This window comes from Diplotaxodon limnothrissa, linkage group LG11 (genome assembly GCF_057381915.1).
Source record: "Diplotaxodon limnothrissa isolate DT_005_m linkage group LG11, D_limnothrissa_male_GT1.1, whole genome shotgun sequence".
Taxonomy (NCBI): domain Eukaryota; kingdom Metazoa; phylum Chordata; class Actinopteri; order Cichliformes; family Cichlidae; genus Diplotaxodon; species Diplotaxodon limnothrissa.
This window is the reverse complement of record NC_140606.1, coordinates 39,848,876-39,865,466: the sequence shown is the minus strand read 5'-3', so window position 1 is coordinate 39,865,466 and position 16,591 is coordinate 39,848,876. Positions and strand designations below refer to the sequence as shown.

The following is a 16,591-nucleotide window of genomic DNA, read 5'->3' as shown; positions in this document are numbered from 1 at the left end:
CCTGATACTCAGCCATGATACTCAGCCATGATACTCAATCCTGATACTTAGTCCTGATACTCAGCCATGATACTCAGCCATGATACTCAGTCCTGATACTCAGCCATGATACTCAGCCATGATACTCAGTCCTGATACTCAGCCACGATACTCAGTCCTGATACTCAGCCATGATACTCATCCACGATACTCAGCCATGATACTCAGCCACGATACTCAGCCATGATACTCAGTCCTGATACTCAGTCCTGATACTCAGCCATGATACTCAGTCCTGATACTCAGCCATGATACTCAGCCATGATACTCAGTCCTGATACTCAGTCATGATACTCAGTCCTGATACTCAGTCCTGATACTCAGCCATGATACTCAGTCCTGATACTCAGCCACGATACTCAGTCCTGATACTCAGCCATGATACTCAGCCACGATACTCAGTCCTGATACTCAGTCCTGATACTCAGCCACGATACTCAGTCCTGATACTCAGTCCTGATACTCAGCCACGATATTCAGCCATGATACTCAGTCCTGATATTCAGCCATGATACTCAGTCCTGATACTCATCCATGATACTCAGCCATGATACTCAGCCATGATACTCAGTCCTGATACTCAGCCATGATACTCAGCCATGATACTCAGTCCTGATACTCAGTCCTGATACTCAGCCACGATACTCAGTCCTGATACTCAGCCATGATACTCAGTCCTGATACTCAGCCATGATATTCAGCCATGATACTCAGTCCTGATACTCATCCATGATACTCAGTCCTGATACTCAGTCCTGATACTCAGCCATGATACTCAGTCCTGATACTCAGTCATGATACTCAGCCATGATATTCAGCCATGATACTCAGTCCTGATATTGAGCCACGATACTCAGTCCTGATACTCAGTCCTGATACTCAGCCACGATACTCAGTCCTGATACTCAGCCACGATATTCAGCCACGATACTCAGTCCTGATACTCAGCCACGATACTCAGTCCTGATACTCAGCCATGATACTCAGCCACGATACTCAGTCCTGATACTCAGTCATGATACTCAGTCCTGATACTCAGCCATGATACTCAGTCATGATACTCAGCCATGATATTCAGCCATGATACTCAGTCCTGATATTGAGCCACGATACTCAGTCCTGATACTCAGTCCTGATACTCAGCCACGATACTCAGTCCTGATACTCAGCCACGATATTCAGCCATGATACTCAGTCCTGATACTCAGCCATGATACTCAGTCCTGATACTCAGCCATGATACTCAGCCATGATACTCAGTCCTGATACTCAGTCCTGATACTCAGCCGTGATACTCAGCCATGATACTCAGTCCTGATACTCAGCCATGATACTCAGTCCTGATACTCATCCATGATACTCAGCCATGATACTCAGTCCTGATACTCAGCCACGATACTCAGTCCTGATACTCAGCCATGATACTCAGCCACGATACTCAGTCCTGATACTCAGCCATGATACTCAGTCCTGATACTCAGTCCTGATACTCAGCCATGATACTCAGCCATGATACTCAGCCACGATACTCATCCATGATACTCAGTCCTGATACTCAGCCATGATACTCATCCATGATACTCAGTCCTGATACTCAGCCATGATACTCAGCCATGATACTCAATCCTGATACTTAGTCCTGATACTCAGCCATGATACTCAGTCCTGATACTCAGCCACGATACTCATCCATGATACTCAGTCCTGATACTCAGCCATGATACTCAGCCATGATACTCAATCCTGATACTTAGTCCTGATACTCAGCCATGATACTCAGCCACGATACTCAGCCATGATACTCAGTCCTGATACTCAGTCCTGATACTCAGCCATGATACTCAGTCCTGATACTCAGCCACGATACTCAGTCCTGATACTCATCCATGATACTCAGTCCTGATACTCAGTCCTGATACTCAGCCACGATACTCAGTTCTGATACTCAGCCATGATACTCAGCCACGATACTCAGCCATGATACTCAGTCCTGATACTCAGCCACGATACTCAGTCCTGATACTCAGCCACGATATTCAGCCATGATACTCAGCCATGATACTCAGTCCTGATACTCAGCCATGATACTCATCCATGATACTCAGTCCTGATACTCAGTCCTGATACTCACAGCTGTGATGACCAACATCACTTTAACACTGATGCTGAAGATGTGACATCAGTCATGACTGGAATATCAGTACTTGCTTTATTCATCTTCATGCACGCTCACACGTCTGCACCGCTGCTCTCTGGGTGCTGCTTGTTTGCCACCTCATACTGCAGTGTGTCACTAAGCGGCCTCCATACCTACAGCCTCAGTTTTAAAAGCACACCGCGAATCAGAGAGAGCAGAGAGCTGGAGGGAGCGCCAGGTCCTCCTGCTACAGACCTCCTCTCTGAACACCTCCTCGTCTCTGACACCAGCTGGACTTTCTCTCTGCTGTCAGCATGTGAGGACGTGGAGCTATCGCCTCTTCATTTGGAGCAGGTGAGTCCGTCAGCTGAGGTGTTTTCACTGAAGCAGCTCTCAGGTGGTCTGAAAACTGTGACCTGTCATTTCTGTGCATGTGTTTTAGGACACGTCTGTAATCTGCAGCTGATGCAAAGACTCTCTCCAAACGGAGTCATCGACTCTTTGCTTAAACGAAGATTTTAAGCTTTTAATAAAAGACCCAAACTGTCACTTTAACCTGGGGGGTGGGGGTGGGGGGTGTAAACTGAGGTGTGTTTGTGTTCTCCTCAAGTCCCGGAGGGAAATGTTTCATGTTCTGCTGCTGGTTTGATCATCTTCATCATCACCGTCATCGTCTTCCTGTAAACAGGTCAGGGGCGATTCAAGCATTAGAGCTTTGGGGGTGAGAGCTGCCCAGCCAGGCAAGATAAATCATAAGATTCTTAAATTCATCAAGTCTCTCTGTGCCTGGGTCCTCGTCACAAAACATGACATCACTGTTTTGCACATTTGAACACAATTTAATCCCACATCTGTGAAAGAAAAGCAAAACACTTTTTTGAAAAGTCTGTAACAAAACCATCAAATCTGATAAAGGTTATTTAAATGCTGCTAAAGAAGAATGGATTGGAATAGAAAAATATATATGCTAACCTTAATTACTGGGAGAATAATGAATGATGCTCATAGTAAAAAGTAAACTGACTGCGTTTTTTGGACAGAGATTCACTTTTAATGTGTGTGTATAATATAATACAGATACATAAAAAACGCTCCCAAAACAGAATAAATTATTACAAATAAAAATCTTTACTGCAGATACTAATTTTACTAATTTAATAAGACTAATTTTGTGTTGTAAGATTTATGACTTTCATGCTTTCATAGTGGTGCTTGGGACAGCTTGACCTTTTATCAGGTGGTCCACACTGTAACAAGTGTGAGAAACACTGATAAGTGTGTGTGTGCTTTTGGAAAACATTTAAAGCTGCTGTACAGAATCTTTGAAACAAGCTTAAAACACTTTTAGAAACAGAGCATCTGCTTCTCTTTACAGCTGCTCGCTCCACCAGGGCTGTTTGGCTCTTTCTGATAGTGAGCACATGTGATGCACGTACTGCGGCAGTCATACAGACAACTGGATGGTCCAAAGGTTGGCCGACCTGTTACTGGCTGAGGTTTTAGTAGAGTTGTGGCTGAACCACATACAAATATATCATTAATTTTAATCTCCCCGATCAATGATAATGTTATGTTGGGATGTTGTTAAAGAGGGTCAAAGTGTTTCAGCCCAGTTTGTTTAGCAGATTCTGTTTAGCAGCTTTAATACAGGGAGGACACAACTTCCAGACTGTGAGCAAAATCAGGTTTTTCTCTTTGTCAGTTTCACAGTTTCTGCCTGTCACTGCTCCCTGTCTGTTTGCTTACCTGGTTCTTCCTGACCTTGTACTTTCTCCTCACGTTCCCTCTTTGGACTGACAATCGAACACAAATAGATTCAACTAGATGAAAAATTACATTAATATGAAAAAATACTAAAAATACTCCTCTCTCAGTTTAGTTTCAACCAAAAGGAAAATAACCAAACCACACGAACATCTAATAAAAGATATAAATATTGAAACAGATCCAACATTATTCTTGATTGAGGGATCATTTGATTTTACACTTTTACCTGAATGTGGCTCTTTTTTTTGAAAAAAAACTTCCTTATATCCATTATGAACCTGGCTGTCTGCACAAAAACAATGGTAAATGGCCTGTATTTGTATAGCGCTTTAGTAGTCATCCACACATTCATACACTGATGCTGGCAAGCTACATTGTAGCCACAGCCACCCTGGGGCGCACTGACATGTGTGCGCCCCAGGGTGGCCCCAAAACACACACACACACACACACACACACACACACACACACACACACACACACACACACACACACAACAGGAGTTATAAGGTTAATGGGCATCCAGTCAGTTAGTACCCATTTCAAACAGGACAGTGGTAACAACAGCAGGCTGCAGACAATTTTAAGTTTTAGGTTTTAAACAGGCTGTATACATTTCAATGGGAGCAACAGGACGGTCAAATGTCGCTGATTTTACTACAGAGCAGGTCGGATTGTAGGGCAGCAAACATTGTAAGAAAACATGTTTCCAACACTGCAGGTTACCTGTTTTTCAGCTAAAAAGAAACATGTTCTGACTCCTACCAACTATATAAAGAGCAACTGAAGGTTAAATGCAGCTAATATGTCCTGTTTTAACCCTTGGATGCACAACCTACCAGTACTCTACCTCTGTGGGGGGTCACTCCCACTAGGTTTATATCTGGGACTCTCCACCATTTGACCTTAGAACTGAAGAAGCTTCTCGGATGAGAGGTGAAACGTCTTCAAGCAACTTAAAGAAGTCCAGACGCTTTTCTTTGCAAGCTCCTTTGACTACGATGACCTGGATGACTGAGAACCTTCACAGACATCCTACCAGTACCTACACTCTTCCACGAGTGGGGTCAAAAATGACCCCAAATAGAAACAATGCATTTTGCTATAAACGCAGTTGTTATTCTTCCAAATCTTTAAAACAAAGAGTTGTAATATTTTCATATTTGAGGTGTTCCTCATAAAACATGTTTGTGACATGAGGCACTTTGCATTTTTATTTATTTTTTCATTAATTTTAAGAAATTGCAGTTTTTGTATCACTTGTATCACTTTTGTATGCTTGCTCTGCATATACTGCAGGAGCTCGGTCTTCCCTCTGAAAGGCACAAGTTGTTCATCCACTGTAACACAGTCACTGAGGATGAATTTCTGCCTGCAGTTGACCAGGAACAGGCCCCATATGTAGCTGAAAGCTGCCACGTGGTTTGTTTTCAGTCGGTAGGCTCTGGTCCTCTTGTCATCAAAGTGCAAGACGGGCGAATATCTTTAAATCTTTGAATTGACATAGTGGCCTTGTACAATGGGTTATGCAGAGGACTCCCAAAAAGCACACCGACTGGTACATCCCAGTTCGTCTCACTTCCTGCAAGGATGGTCAATCAAATGAAGGCCAGGAGCTTATGTTTGATTACATTTTTCCACTCTTTCCCCCTGTCTGTGGCGACTCTTCGTGCCTCCATGTTTGTGCATGTCAGCACCTCTTCTATTATATTATCAGACATGAACATCTTCCATGCATTTACTGGGGAGACAGTAGTAGACCCAGGTGCAAGCCCTGGCTGACTAATTCAGAATATTGTGGCTAGAGCAGTAAGAGGGGCTCATTCTGTGTCTGACTGGCTTGTTCAGTGGGGAGGGGGGGGGGGGGGGGGGACAATACTCTGGGTCCTCTATATCTTAGATGTCAGATTCTGAGTCAATGCCTCTGACGGGCTCTTCATCCCATCCGTCCTGGATCATTTGTAGGGCCACAGGGATCCTAGCTGGCCTCATAGCGGCCGTGTTACTTTAGATATTAAAAAAAAACATCAGAAAGGACAATGTTTGAAATGCACAGGAAACTATAAACAGGGCTGCACATAAATGGTCCACAGGTGCACATTCGCTGTCAAAATAAAAGACACGCACCAGATAAGAAGTTGGGATGCTCGTTTGCGTACATTAGATGTTCTGGAGGAGGACAGACATTTGTTCAGAACTCTTAAAGATGTCGAAGAAGCAAGCTCCGTAAGCAATTACTTTGGTGTTCCTCCACCGCAAAAGAAGCGCGTATTCTCTGAATACTTTTATTTTGACAGCGAATGTGCACCTGCAGACCACTTATGTGCAGCCCTGACTATAAATCATGTATGTTACTGTGTAAAAATTAATTCTTGATCCATCAGAAGTGTAAGTGGGTCAGTCAGAGATGCTAGGAATGAAAGTTTCATAGAAGATTCCAGAGGAACTGCTTGGGGTCATTTCTGACCCCACTTGTGGAAGAGTGGGGTAGTGATACAAAAACTGCATTTTTTATAAATTAATGAAAAAAAAATGCAAATGGCCTCATGTTACACACATATTTTATGAGGAATACCTGGAATATGAATATATTACAACTTTGCATTTTAAAGATTTCGAAGAAAAACAACCTGTGGGGTCATTTTTGACCCCACATGTGCATCTAAGGGTTGAGGCAGGCACTAACACCTCCGCTCCGCTGCGTCTCAGCCACCATCGCTCTGGCAGCAACGGTGCTGGAGCCAGAGCAGGGGAGAGCTGGAACAAACCATTTTAGGAGGGGGGGGGGGGGGGGGGGGGGTATCTATACATTTGTTGTTAAAATGTGTCGACACTCGACCCCCTGCTGTTCTCAGGCTTCACAGCCAATACTGTCAAACAGGAAGTGAGTTTACGTCCACACATCAGAGAGTCCACTGGGACGCTTCATTAGTGATTCACACGTCTGAGCCAACCACACCCAGCAGCGCTTTCAGGTGGTGGACAGCACCTCGCTCTCTCCTCGTGGAACATTCAGAGTAAGAATGACAAATTTGGACAGAGACACCACAGAAAAAGGAATGAATGGTGACAGGAAGAGATTCATCAGATTACTTAGGACTGCTCGCTGCGATATTTCCATACAGCGCAGATCTGCTTCATGCTTTCAGCCTGATTCTCTTCTCTCTGATTCGTCCATGCTGCCGGCGCACGTACTTAGCATCCTCCCCTCAACACATAACAGAGTCTCATCTGCATACAGCGACACGTCTCGTTCCTTTCTTCCAGCTCCTGCTCTCCGTTCTTAGTAACAAAAGAGTAATCGGGTGTTTACGGGTACAGAGAAAGGTTTTTGGGGACTGACTCGCTGCTTTCTTTAACAATCACATCCTCTCTCGATGCTCCAGCAGCAGGATTAAAGTCGCTCATGTTTATTCAGCAGTTTCTACTCATAAACACGTCAATGCTTCCTGACAGGAGCCGATTCCACCAGTCAGCAGTGTTGTTGAGGATTTAAGCGTAAACAACAACCAGGCCGCTGTATGCATGTCAGTGTGCCCCCTGTTGGCCAAATGCTGTCTTCTCACCCCTGTGCTCCTCCAGCTCCTCCTCCACCATGAGCGTCTTCTCCAGTTCGATGGCTGGTCTGGGGTCGGAGGTGTGTGGCGACACCGCCTCCCTGGTCTCTTTGGAGTCAAGCGTTTTCCTCAGCGAGCGGACGGCGTCCTGCGTCAGCGACACACTCAACTTCTTCATCATCAACGTTGGCGGGAGTCGCTACATGCTGTCGCAGGATCTGCTGGCGTCCTACCCGGAGACCCGGCTGGGGAAACTGGCCTGCTGCAGCCGAGACTCGGCGCTGGAGCTCTGCGACGATGCCGACTTCCTGGAGAACGAATTCTTCTTTGACAGGAACTCCCAGGCTTTCCAGTAGGTGGCGCTCTTTCTCCTTGCAGAGACAACGAGTTTAAAGTTAAAGTTTAAAGTTAATGTGCTTGTGCTGGCCTGCCTGTAGCTGCTGTAGACACGGCGCTGATGACTCGTAAAATTAAAAACTAAATGTAAGAGCACTCAGAGCTGCAGACTTTATAGGTTTCTATTTTTTATTAGTTTTTATTTAAATAAATTATTTGAGGGTTTTTTAGCTTCCAGAGTTGGTTTGAGTTCAGCGTTTTTGTTTTCATCATGTGGCCGGGATTTCAGATTACCATGACAACACCATCAACACACAGGCAGATTTTTAGGTGTTGTTGTCTGTTTTTATATTTTTATGACATCTGATTTAAAATTCGATCGCATTTCTTCCCTTTTATCTTTGCCATCGCTCAGAGGAAGCTTCACTTCACACCTGGCGGTCTATGTTCAGGTGACCTCTGTTCAGATTAGTAAGGGTGAAGAAGTGAAGAGTGAGCATGCTCAGTCGGCTCAGTTTTCTGCAGTAAAATAGCAGGGTCACGTCCGGCACGCTGACGGCAAGCATCGTGCCTTGATCGGGCGCGCTCAGACGGTGACGGGCTCTGAACACGGGAAAATAAAGTTTCCTTCTGTCTTTTCTTCTTCTTGTTTCATGACATCTGATTTAAAGTAGAGATGGCACGATACCACTTTTTTATGTCCGATACTGATATCATAAATTTGGATATCGGCTGATACCGATATGAATCCGATATAGTGTTTTTAATCAATAAAACTGTTTTTTTAATATCTTACTGCATTTTGTATAAGTTCATACTCAAGTTTAAATAAACAAAACACTAAAGCTATTCTGTTATACCTGTATGCAAAAAATACACTGCACCCAAAATATTTCACAGTTCAGCAAAACTGATCAATCTAATAAACTTAAACCTGCTCCATCCTCCCTGTTCTGGTATTTTAAAGAGAACTTAGCAGAAATATTAAGCAACCTAACTAATAGGGCTGCAAACTCCCAGCAAAAAAAAAAAAAAAATAGGGAACCTCCCACCCTCCACCTCATGATGCTTAATCGATGTAATCAACTTTAATTTGATGCAGGGTGGAAAAAAATGCACAGAAATCAATTATTTTTCAAGAATAATTAAATAGATTCAACATCTTTCTTCAACAAAACTGCAGACTGCACAGATGGTTCCCAAAGGAAAAAGTACTATAGCTTACTAGGGTATATTAGACTTAATAGTTACTATATACAGTAATGGACTTCTATACATTTTACATCAGATTCAAACTTTGGTTGTAAGATTCAGATAATTATTTATTAAAAGCCGACATTTTAAATGAGAATAAGAAAGAAAAGTATGTCTTTGTGCCCCCTTTTCCCTGTTCATGCCCTATCGGCCCCCCTGGCTAAACTTTGCTAGATCCGCCCCTGCACAGTTACAGCCGTCAGCTGCGTAGAAAAGGATCCTCGAGTAGAAAGTAATAATAAATAAATTCTAACAACAGCTGATCAAGCTTAAACGTTCTGCTGTTGTTCAGCCGCTGGTTTCCTCTTTCTGCTGCAAAGTGGGCCAAAAACAAACAAGAGAGATGATCAGCTGATCATTGATCATGATTGAAGCAGCAACAGGAGAGGGAGGGGGAGGCAGTCGCTCCATATATATCAGTTGTTAAGCTTAACGCTGGAATGCTTTACAAACATTCAGAGATGAACTTACTTCTCTCGGGGATGAAATGCTGGTTTGGTAGCGAGGCTACAAATACACACAGCCGCTCGATCACGTGACCACACTGCTCCCATGTGCTACGGTTATGAGCTGAGTTACGCTGTATTGCAAGTTTTGTGAGGTGCTTTTCTGATATTTAATGGATCGAATTACATTTTTTATTTCTCTCCGTTATCCGATCCAGTAATTTAGGTCAGTATCGGACCGATACTGATAGGTAATATCGGATCAGTCCATCTCTAATTTAAACCAAATAAATTTGAAGGTTTATGAACATATACTGTGATATCCAGCAGGGGGCGGCTCCTCTGATTGGACAGAAGTCTCTGACGAGGTGTTCCTCCTGCTCAGCTGATCTCTGAGCTCAGTCCTTCCGTCCTGATGGGTTTCTGGTCTCAGTCTGACTGAAGTCCCTTTAGCGGGACTTCCTGTCTACTTCTGCGGTCGCTACCACATGACTCTGTCCTGGTTTTTAGTTTAATCCACCTTTCGTTCATCACGCCAATATGGTGAGATTTCACTAACATAAGAGACATGGCGGCGGTCGTGTTCACCTTATAAATTTTATTTTGGCTCCATGAACAGGTGACGATTAGAGGACTTTGGTTTATCTCAGATGAAGGACGCCAAGGCTCTTTCAAGCCACAAGGACGGACGTCACTGAGCCCAGAGATCGGCTAAGCAGGGGGATCACCTCCTCGTAGACTTCTGTCCAATCAGGCTTCAGAGGAGTCGCCCCCTGCTGGACTTTAGAAGGATGCAGGAGAACAGCACTGAAGCCTGGCAGGTCTCTGCTTGGACCGTCACCCTGAACTGCTCTGATCCAGACTCTGGATGTTTGTTTGGACTGTTTCTTCAGTCAGAGTCGTGCAGACTGAGCTCACCTGTGTCTTTGTGTTTGTCCACAGGTACGTGATGAACTACTACCAGACGGGTCACCTGCACGTCATGGAGGAGCTGTGTGAGATCTCCTTCCTGCAGGAGATCGAGTACTGGGGCATCGACGAGCTCTGCATCAACCCCTGCTGCCGTGAGCGCTACTACCGCCGCAAGGAGCAGAAGGAAAGCCTCGAGGTACAACGGGAGCTCGATGCCGACGATGGGGATGAGGACTTTGCGGGCGTCGCCTGCCCAGGCACTCGCCGCCGCCTCTGGGACGTCCTTGAGAAACCCGAGTCATCGCGCGCTGCTCGGACCTTTGGCTCGCTCTCGATGTTCTTCGTGGTGTTGTCGGTCATCAACATGGTGCTCATCTCGCTGGACTTAGGTGAGGACTTTGGAGTGGGCGGCCTCGGCATCGGCGCTCCGCTGCTCTTCGACGCCCTGGAATACGTGTGTGTCGTGTGGTTCACGATCGAGCTGGTGCTTCGGTTCCTCTGCGTTAGGGACAAGTGCCGATTCAGTCGGAGCATTCCCAACGTGATCGATCTGCTCGCCATCCTCCCGTTCTACGTGACACTGGCGGTGGAGAACCTCCACGGAGGATCCACTGAGCTGGAGAACATGGGCCGTGTGGTGCAGGTGCTCCGCCTCCTGAGGTCGCTCCGCATGCTGAAGCTGGGCCGGCACTTGACAGGTAAAAACTCCTCATACCTGTTATTAACCTCTGTCTCTCTTCCACAGCATGTCTTTATCCTGTCTTCCTTCTCTCACCCCAACCAATCACAGCAGATGGCCCCGCCCCTCCCTGAGCCTGGTTCTGCTGGAGGTTTCTTCCTGTTAAAAGGGAGTTTTTCCTTCCCACTGTCGCCAAAGTGCTGCTCAATCGGGGTCATATGATTGCTGGGTTTTCTTCAGACACCTTTCAGATTCAAATACTCTAAGAAAGGATCAGTCTCACTGACTCTTATCACATTTCCAGCTGCTCTGTCTTTTCTTTAAACTCAAATATCTTAACAAAGGAGAAATGAAACGTGTTGGATGTATTCCAGCCGGTCAATGATAATTGTTAATGAGTTACTTTAAAGGCTTTCCTGCTCTGCATGTGCATCGCAGCAGCACTAGTTATCTTTAGGTTTTAGCACAAAATACCACATCAGCACCTGAAAGCCTTCATTTGCACTGTTTATGAGACAGTGGTGAGGGTGCGTATGAGTGACAGCTGGGATAAAGGTGGAGGTGGGAGTACATCAGGGATCTGCTCTGAGGCCCTTCCTGTTTGCAGATGATGTCAGGCAGGAGTCTTTATGATCTCCAGTGAGAGCTTAGAGCAGGTGGAGGTCTGCTCTGCAGAGGTGGAGGTGAGCCTGGAGAGAAAAGGAATGAAAGTTGTAGAAGATGAAACAATCCATGTGTGCGAATGAGAGAGAGGCAGGTGAACATGCTGGAGCAGAGGATGAGTTTAAATACCTGGGCTCAACCGTCTACAGAGAGGTGACGAAGAGAGTGCAGGCAGGTGGAGCGGGTGGAGGCAAGTGTGACAGAAGGACACCGTGAAAAGGGAAGGTCAAAGGATGAAGGTGAGACCTGCTGTGATGGGTGGAGCCGAGCTGAAGGTGTTCAGGTGTTCAGTGAGCAGGCTGGACGTGAGGGACGGCTCAGAGTCAGAGAGGCTGAGATGGTCTGAGCTGCAGGCAGGTGGAGGTTCATGGATGTAGTGAAGGAGGATGTGCAGAGGGTTGGAGTGTGAAATCAGTTCCTGTAAAAGTAGGTGTGAGATCAGACTCGCCTGAAATGGCAGTTTTATTAGAGCGCTGCATGTGACGGATTTAAGGCATGATGCAAAGATCCGGGGAGAGAAGAAGAAATGGAAATCCTGTCAGAGCGAAGCCGCTGCTGTGAGATTACAGCCGGGAGGTTCTCCGAGGACAACAAAGACCAGAATATATATAGATTCTCATCCTGGCGAATGAGCGAGGAAGTATGATTACGTGAGCCCGAGTGTGTCAGGCTGACGTACGAGCGCTTTGATCTGAGTGATTTGGGGAAGGCTGATCATCCCTGGACTCAGCTCATGAATAATAAAAGGAAAAGGCAGAGGGAGGAACTTTAATCATCTTAAACTATTGAAATAAATAATACAGAGAAAAGGCAAAGACTGAAGTCGGGCTGTAAAACTGAGAGAAAAATAGGTTACAAGTGTAATCTGCAGGTATAACAGCTGAGGGTGACTAACGGTCTGCTGCACAAACACACTCACTGAGCACATCACACGCCAGAGTCCTGAAGAGGCTTCATCTCCTGTGACCTAAAAACAATCGGGAACCACCGAGGGAACTAAAGATCAGGACTGAAGATCCAACAATATCACCAGGATCTCCAAACCCTGACGTTGTGAAATGAACATTCCAGAAAGCTTTTTATATATATATATATTTTTACCATATATGTGTATATATACATATATATGGTAAAAATATATATACATACATATATATATATTTTTTTTTTTACCATATATATATATATATATATATATATATATATATATATATATATATATATATATATATATATATGTATATATATATACACGAACGAACGAACATCCAAGAATACATTGGGAAGATGGCCCCAACTGACCGAGTGCTCAGTGAATACCTCAGGCAGCAGAAACCCAAGAAAGAGGAGGGAGACGAGGAACCACCATGGAAGGACAGGCCCCTGCACGGTATGTACCACCGGCAGATAGAGGAGGTGGCTGATATCCAGAAATCCTACCAGTGGCTGGACAAAGCTGGACTGAAAGACAGCACAGAGGAACTAATCATGGCAGCACAAGAACAAGCTCTGAGCACAAGATCCATAGAGGCTGGGGTCTATCACACCAGGCAAGACCCCAGGTGCAGGCTGTGTAAAGATGCCCCAGAGACAATCCAGCCCATAACAGCAGGGTGCAAGATGCTAGCAGGCAAGGCATACATGGAACGCCATAACCAAGTGGCCGGCATAGTGTACAGGAACATCTGTGCCGAGTATAACCTGGAAGTCCCGAGGTCAAAATGGGAGATGCCCCCAAGGGTGGTGGAGAATGACCGAGCTAAGATCCTGTGGGACTTCCAGATACAGACGGACAAAATGGTGGTGGCTAACCAACCGGACATAGTGGTGGTAGACAAACAGAAGAAGACGGCCGTAGTGATCGATGTAGCGGTTCCCAATGACAGCAATATCAGGAAGAAGGAACACGAGAAGCTGGAGAAATACCAAGGGCTCAGAGAAGAGCTCGAGAGGATGTGGAGGGTGAAGGTAACGGTGGTCCCCGTGGTAATCGGAGCACTAGGTGCGGTGACTCCCAAGCTAGGCGAGTGGCTCCAGCAGATCCCGGGAACAACATCGGAGATCTCTGTCCAGAAGAGCGCAGTCCTGGGAACAGCTAAGATACTGCGCAGGACCCTCAAGCTCCCAGGCCTCTGGTAGAGGACCCGAGCTTGAAGGATAAACCGCCCGCAGGGGCGTGCTGGGTGTTTTTTTTTATACCTATATATATATATATATATATATATATATATATGTATATATACATACATATATATATATAGGAGGAGTTTGCACATTCTTCCCGTGTTTGCGTGGGTTCTCCCCGGGTTCTCCAGTTTCGTCCCACAGTCCAAAGACATGCTCTTTGTGGGGACAGGTGAATTGAAAAATCTAAATTGCCCATAGGTGTGAATGTGGGAGTGAATGGTTGTCTGTCACTGTGACAGACTGGCGACCTGTCCAGGGTGTACCCCGCCTCTCACCCTATGACAGCTGGGATAGGCTCCAGCACCCCCCGCGACCCTGAAAAGGATAAGCGGGAGCGAATGGATGGATGAATTGTCACATTACATATATATTCAAAGAACCATAACAACTTGCCTTGAGGATCTTTATATTGTGAGGTAGGCCCTGCAATAATCCAGAGAATCAGACTTTGGCGACAGCGGGAAGGAAAAACTCGCTTGGAACAGGAAGAAGCGTGCAGCAGAACCAAGCTCAGGAAGGGAGCTGTTGGGTTAGGGGGAGGAAGTCGTGAGAAAACAGGATCAATAATAGTAAGAGGTGTATAAACGCCGTCTGTGACCTCCGTCTCTCTTCCTTCCAGGTTTGAAGTCTCTCGGTATGACCATCGCGCAGTGCTACGAGGAGGTCGGCCTTCTGCTCCTCTTCCTCGGTGTGGGCATCTCCATCTTCGCGACCGCAGTCTTCGCCCTGGAGCACGACCTTCCTGCCACCACCTTCACCAGCGTTCCCACCGCCTGGTGGTGGGCGACCACGTCTATGACCACGGTGGGCTACGGGGACGTGCGGCCCGACACGGCGGTGGGTAAGGTGCTCGCCTTCCTCTGCATCCTGTCTGGGATCCTAATCCTGGCGCTCCCCATCGCCATCATCAACGACCGCTTCTCTGCCTGCTACTTCACCCTGAAGGTGAAGGAGGCGGCGATACGACACGGCGAGATGCTGAAGCGGCTGGCCCGTGGCTCGGTGGGGGAGGCGGGGCCGGGCGTGAACCTGAGGGACGCCTATGCCCGGAGTGTGCTGGAGATGATGAGGCTGCACGGGCGGGAGAGGGCGAGCACTAGAAGCAGCGGGGGCGACGAGCTATGGTGGTAGCAAGAACAGCCCCGCCCCTATGACCTCTGACCCCTCTGAGAAACGCACACACGATGACCCCAGCAGCAGCACGCTGTACATTCGGTGTGTCACGTATGTGTCCAGCAGCAGCGTGTTCCCGTTTAACTCATGAATTTATTTACAAAACACATTTTCTCTCTGAACATTAGTCCCGCCCCCAAAATAAAGCAGGTGGCGCAGATGTCTTCCTGATGCGCAGTGGGTGTAACTCTGCAAGTCTGAACAATACTCAGATGAGCGCACTCAGGCTTGTTCTGATTGGCTGTTGGGTTTGTCTTACACGTCTCAGATGTCTAACATTAAATCTGTGCTTTGATCTTAAGCTACATTCACACGTTTCCCTCAGAGGCAATGAACGTTGTGTTCAATCATCATCGTCACGATCAATAAAGCTTTATTCAAGGATGGTTTGTGATTCATTTCTGTCATGGTGTCGATGTGGAAGGTAAATAAAATACAGACTCGGGGGGAGGAGATTAACTGAAAGCTAGCCATCATTATAAAATTACTCATTACTAACGAACATTAGTATATCATCATCATCATCATTATTATTATGTCATCAGCTGTTATTATAATGTTATTACACTAATATTATTATGTCATTCAATTCAGCCATCTTCAGCAAACACTTCTGCTTCTACACCTCTTTTCAGCTCATCTTTTTGCTTCTTTACCTCTTTTCAGCAGAAATTCTTCTGATTCACCTCTTTTCTGCCAAATGTTTAGCCTTTTCACCTCTTATCAGCACAATTCTCAGCCTCTTCTGCTCATTTGCCATCACCAGTGTGTGAATGTGTGTGTGAATGGGTGGATGACTGGATATGTAAAGCGCTTTGGGGTCCTTAGGGACTAGTAAAGCGCTATATAAATACAGGCCATTTACCATTTACCATTTCAGCACAATTGTCAGTCTCTCCACCTCTTCTTTGTGAGAAAGAGTTTGGCGCAGGGAGATGAGAACCTGCCTTGCGTACCAGAAGGGCCAGGTTCGAATCCTGCTCAGGACAACATTTTTTTGCTTTTTTTTTTTTCAACTTTTTCAGCTTTTTTCAGCAAATATCTTCAGCCCTTAAGGCATCCACACAGCATTTTCGCAGGAAATGCAAATTTTTCTAGTTATTATTCCTGTCGCTTCCGTACGTTTTTTGAGTCGCAACTACTCCCACAGTTTTTGTGCTATTTATACCGTTCAAACTTTAAAAAAATTCTGCTATTTCTGCTAATGACGGCTATATCTTTTGGTGCTCATAACTTCTATACTTTTTGAGATATTGAATTTTTTTTTTGCAATATTTTTTGCCCATTTCTGCCATATTATCAGTGGCCTCACTGATTTTCCTTGCCGGGTTGACCTGTGTTTTAGCTCAGTGAGATAAAAATCCGTTCTCAGACTGGGAGGCCGTGGTTCAAATCCCGCTTATGGCAAAATTTATTTCAGTTAACAGTAAAACTTTTTTTT

General features: G+C 45.6%; 1 protein-coding gene across 1 annotated transcript; it reads left to right on the top strand.

The window, feature by feature from the left end:
- Positions 1–2,409: 2,409 nt before the first annotated feature.
- kcnv1 (potassium voltage-gated channel modifier subfamily V member 1) lies at positions 2,410–15,526 on the top strand. The gene is made up of 4 exons (XM_085366754.1): positions 2,410–2,530; positions 7,526–7,852; positions 10,479–11,146; positions 14,597–15,526. Exons 2-4 carry the CDS (start codon positions 7,539–7,541, stop codon positions 15,106–15,108), a joined length of 1,494 nt encoding a protein of 497 aa, XP_085222880.1. The 5' UTR covers positions 2,410–2,530; positions 7,526–7,538; the 3' UTR covers positions 15,109–15,526.
- Positions 15,527–16,591: the final 1,065 nt, after the last annotated feature.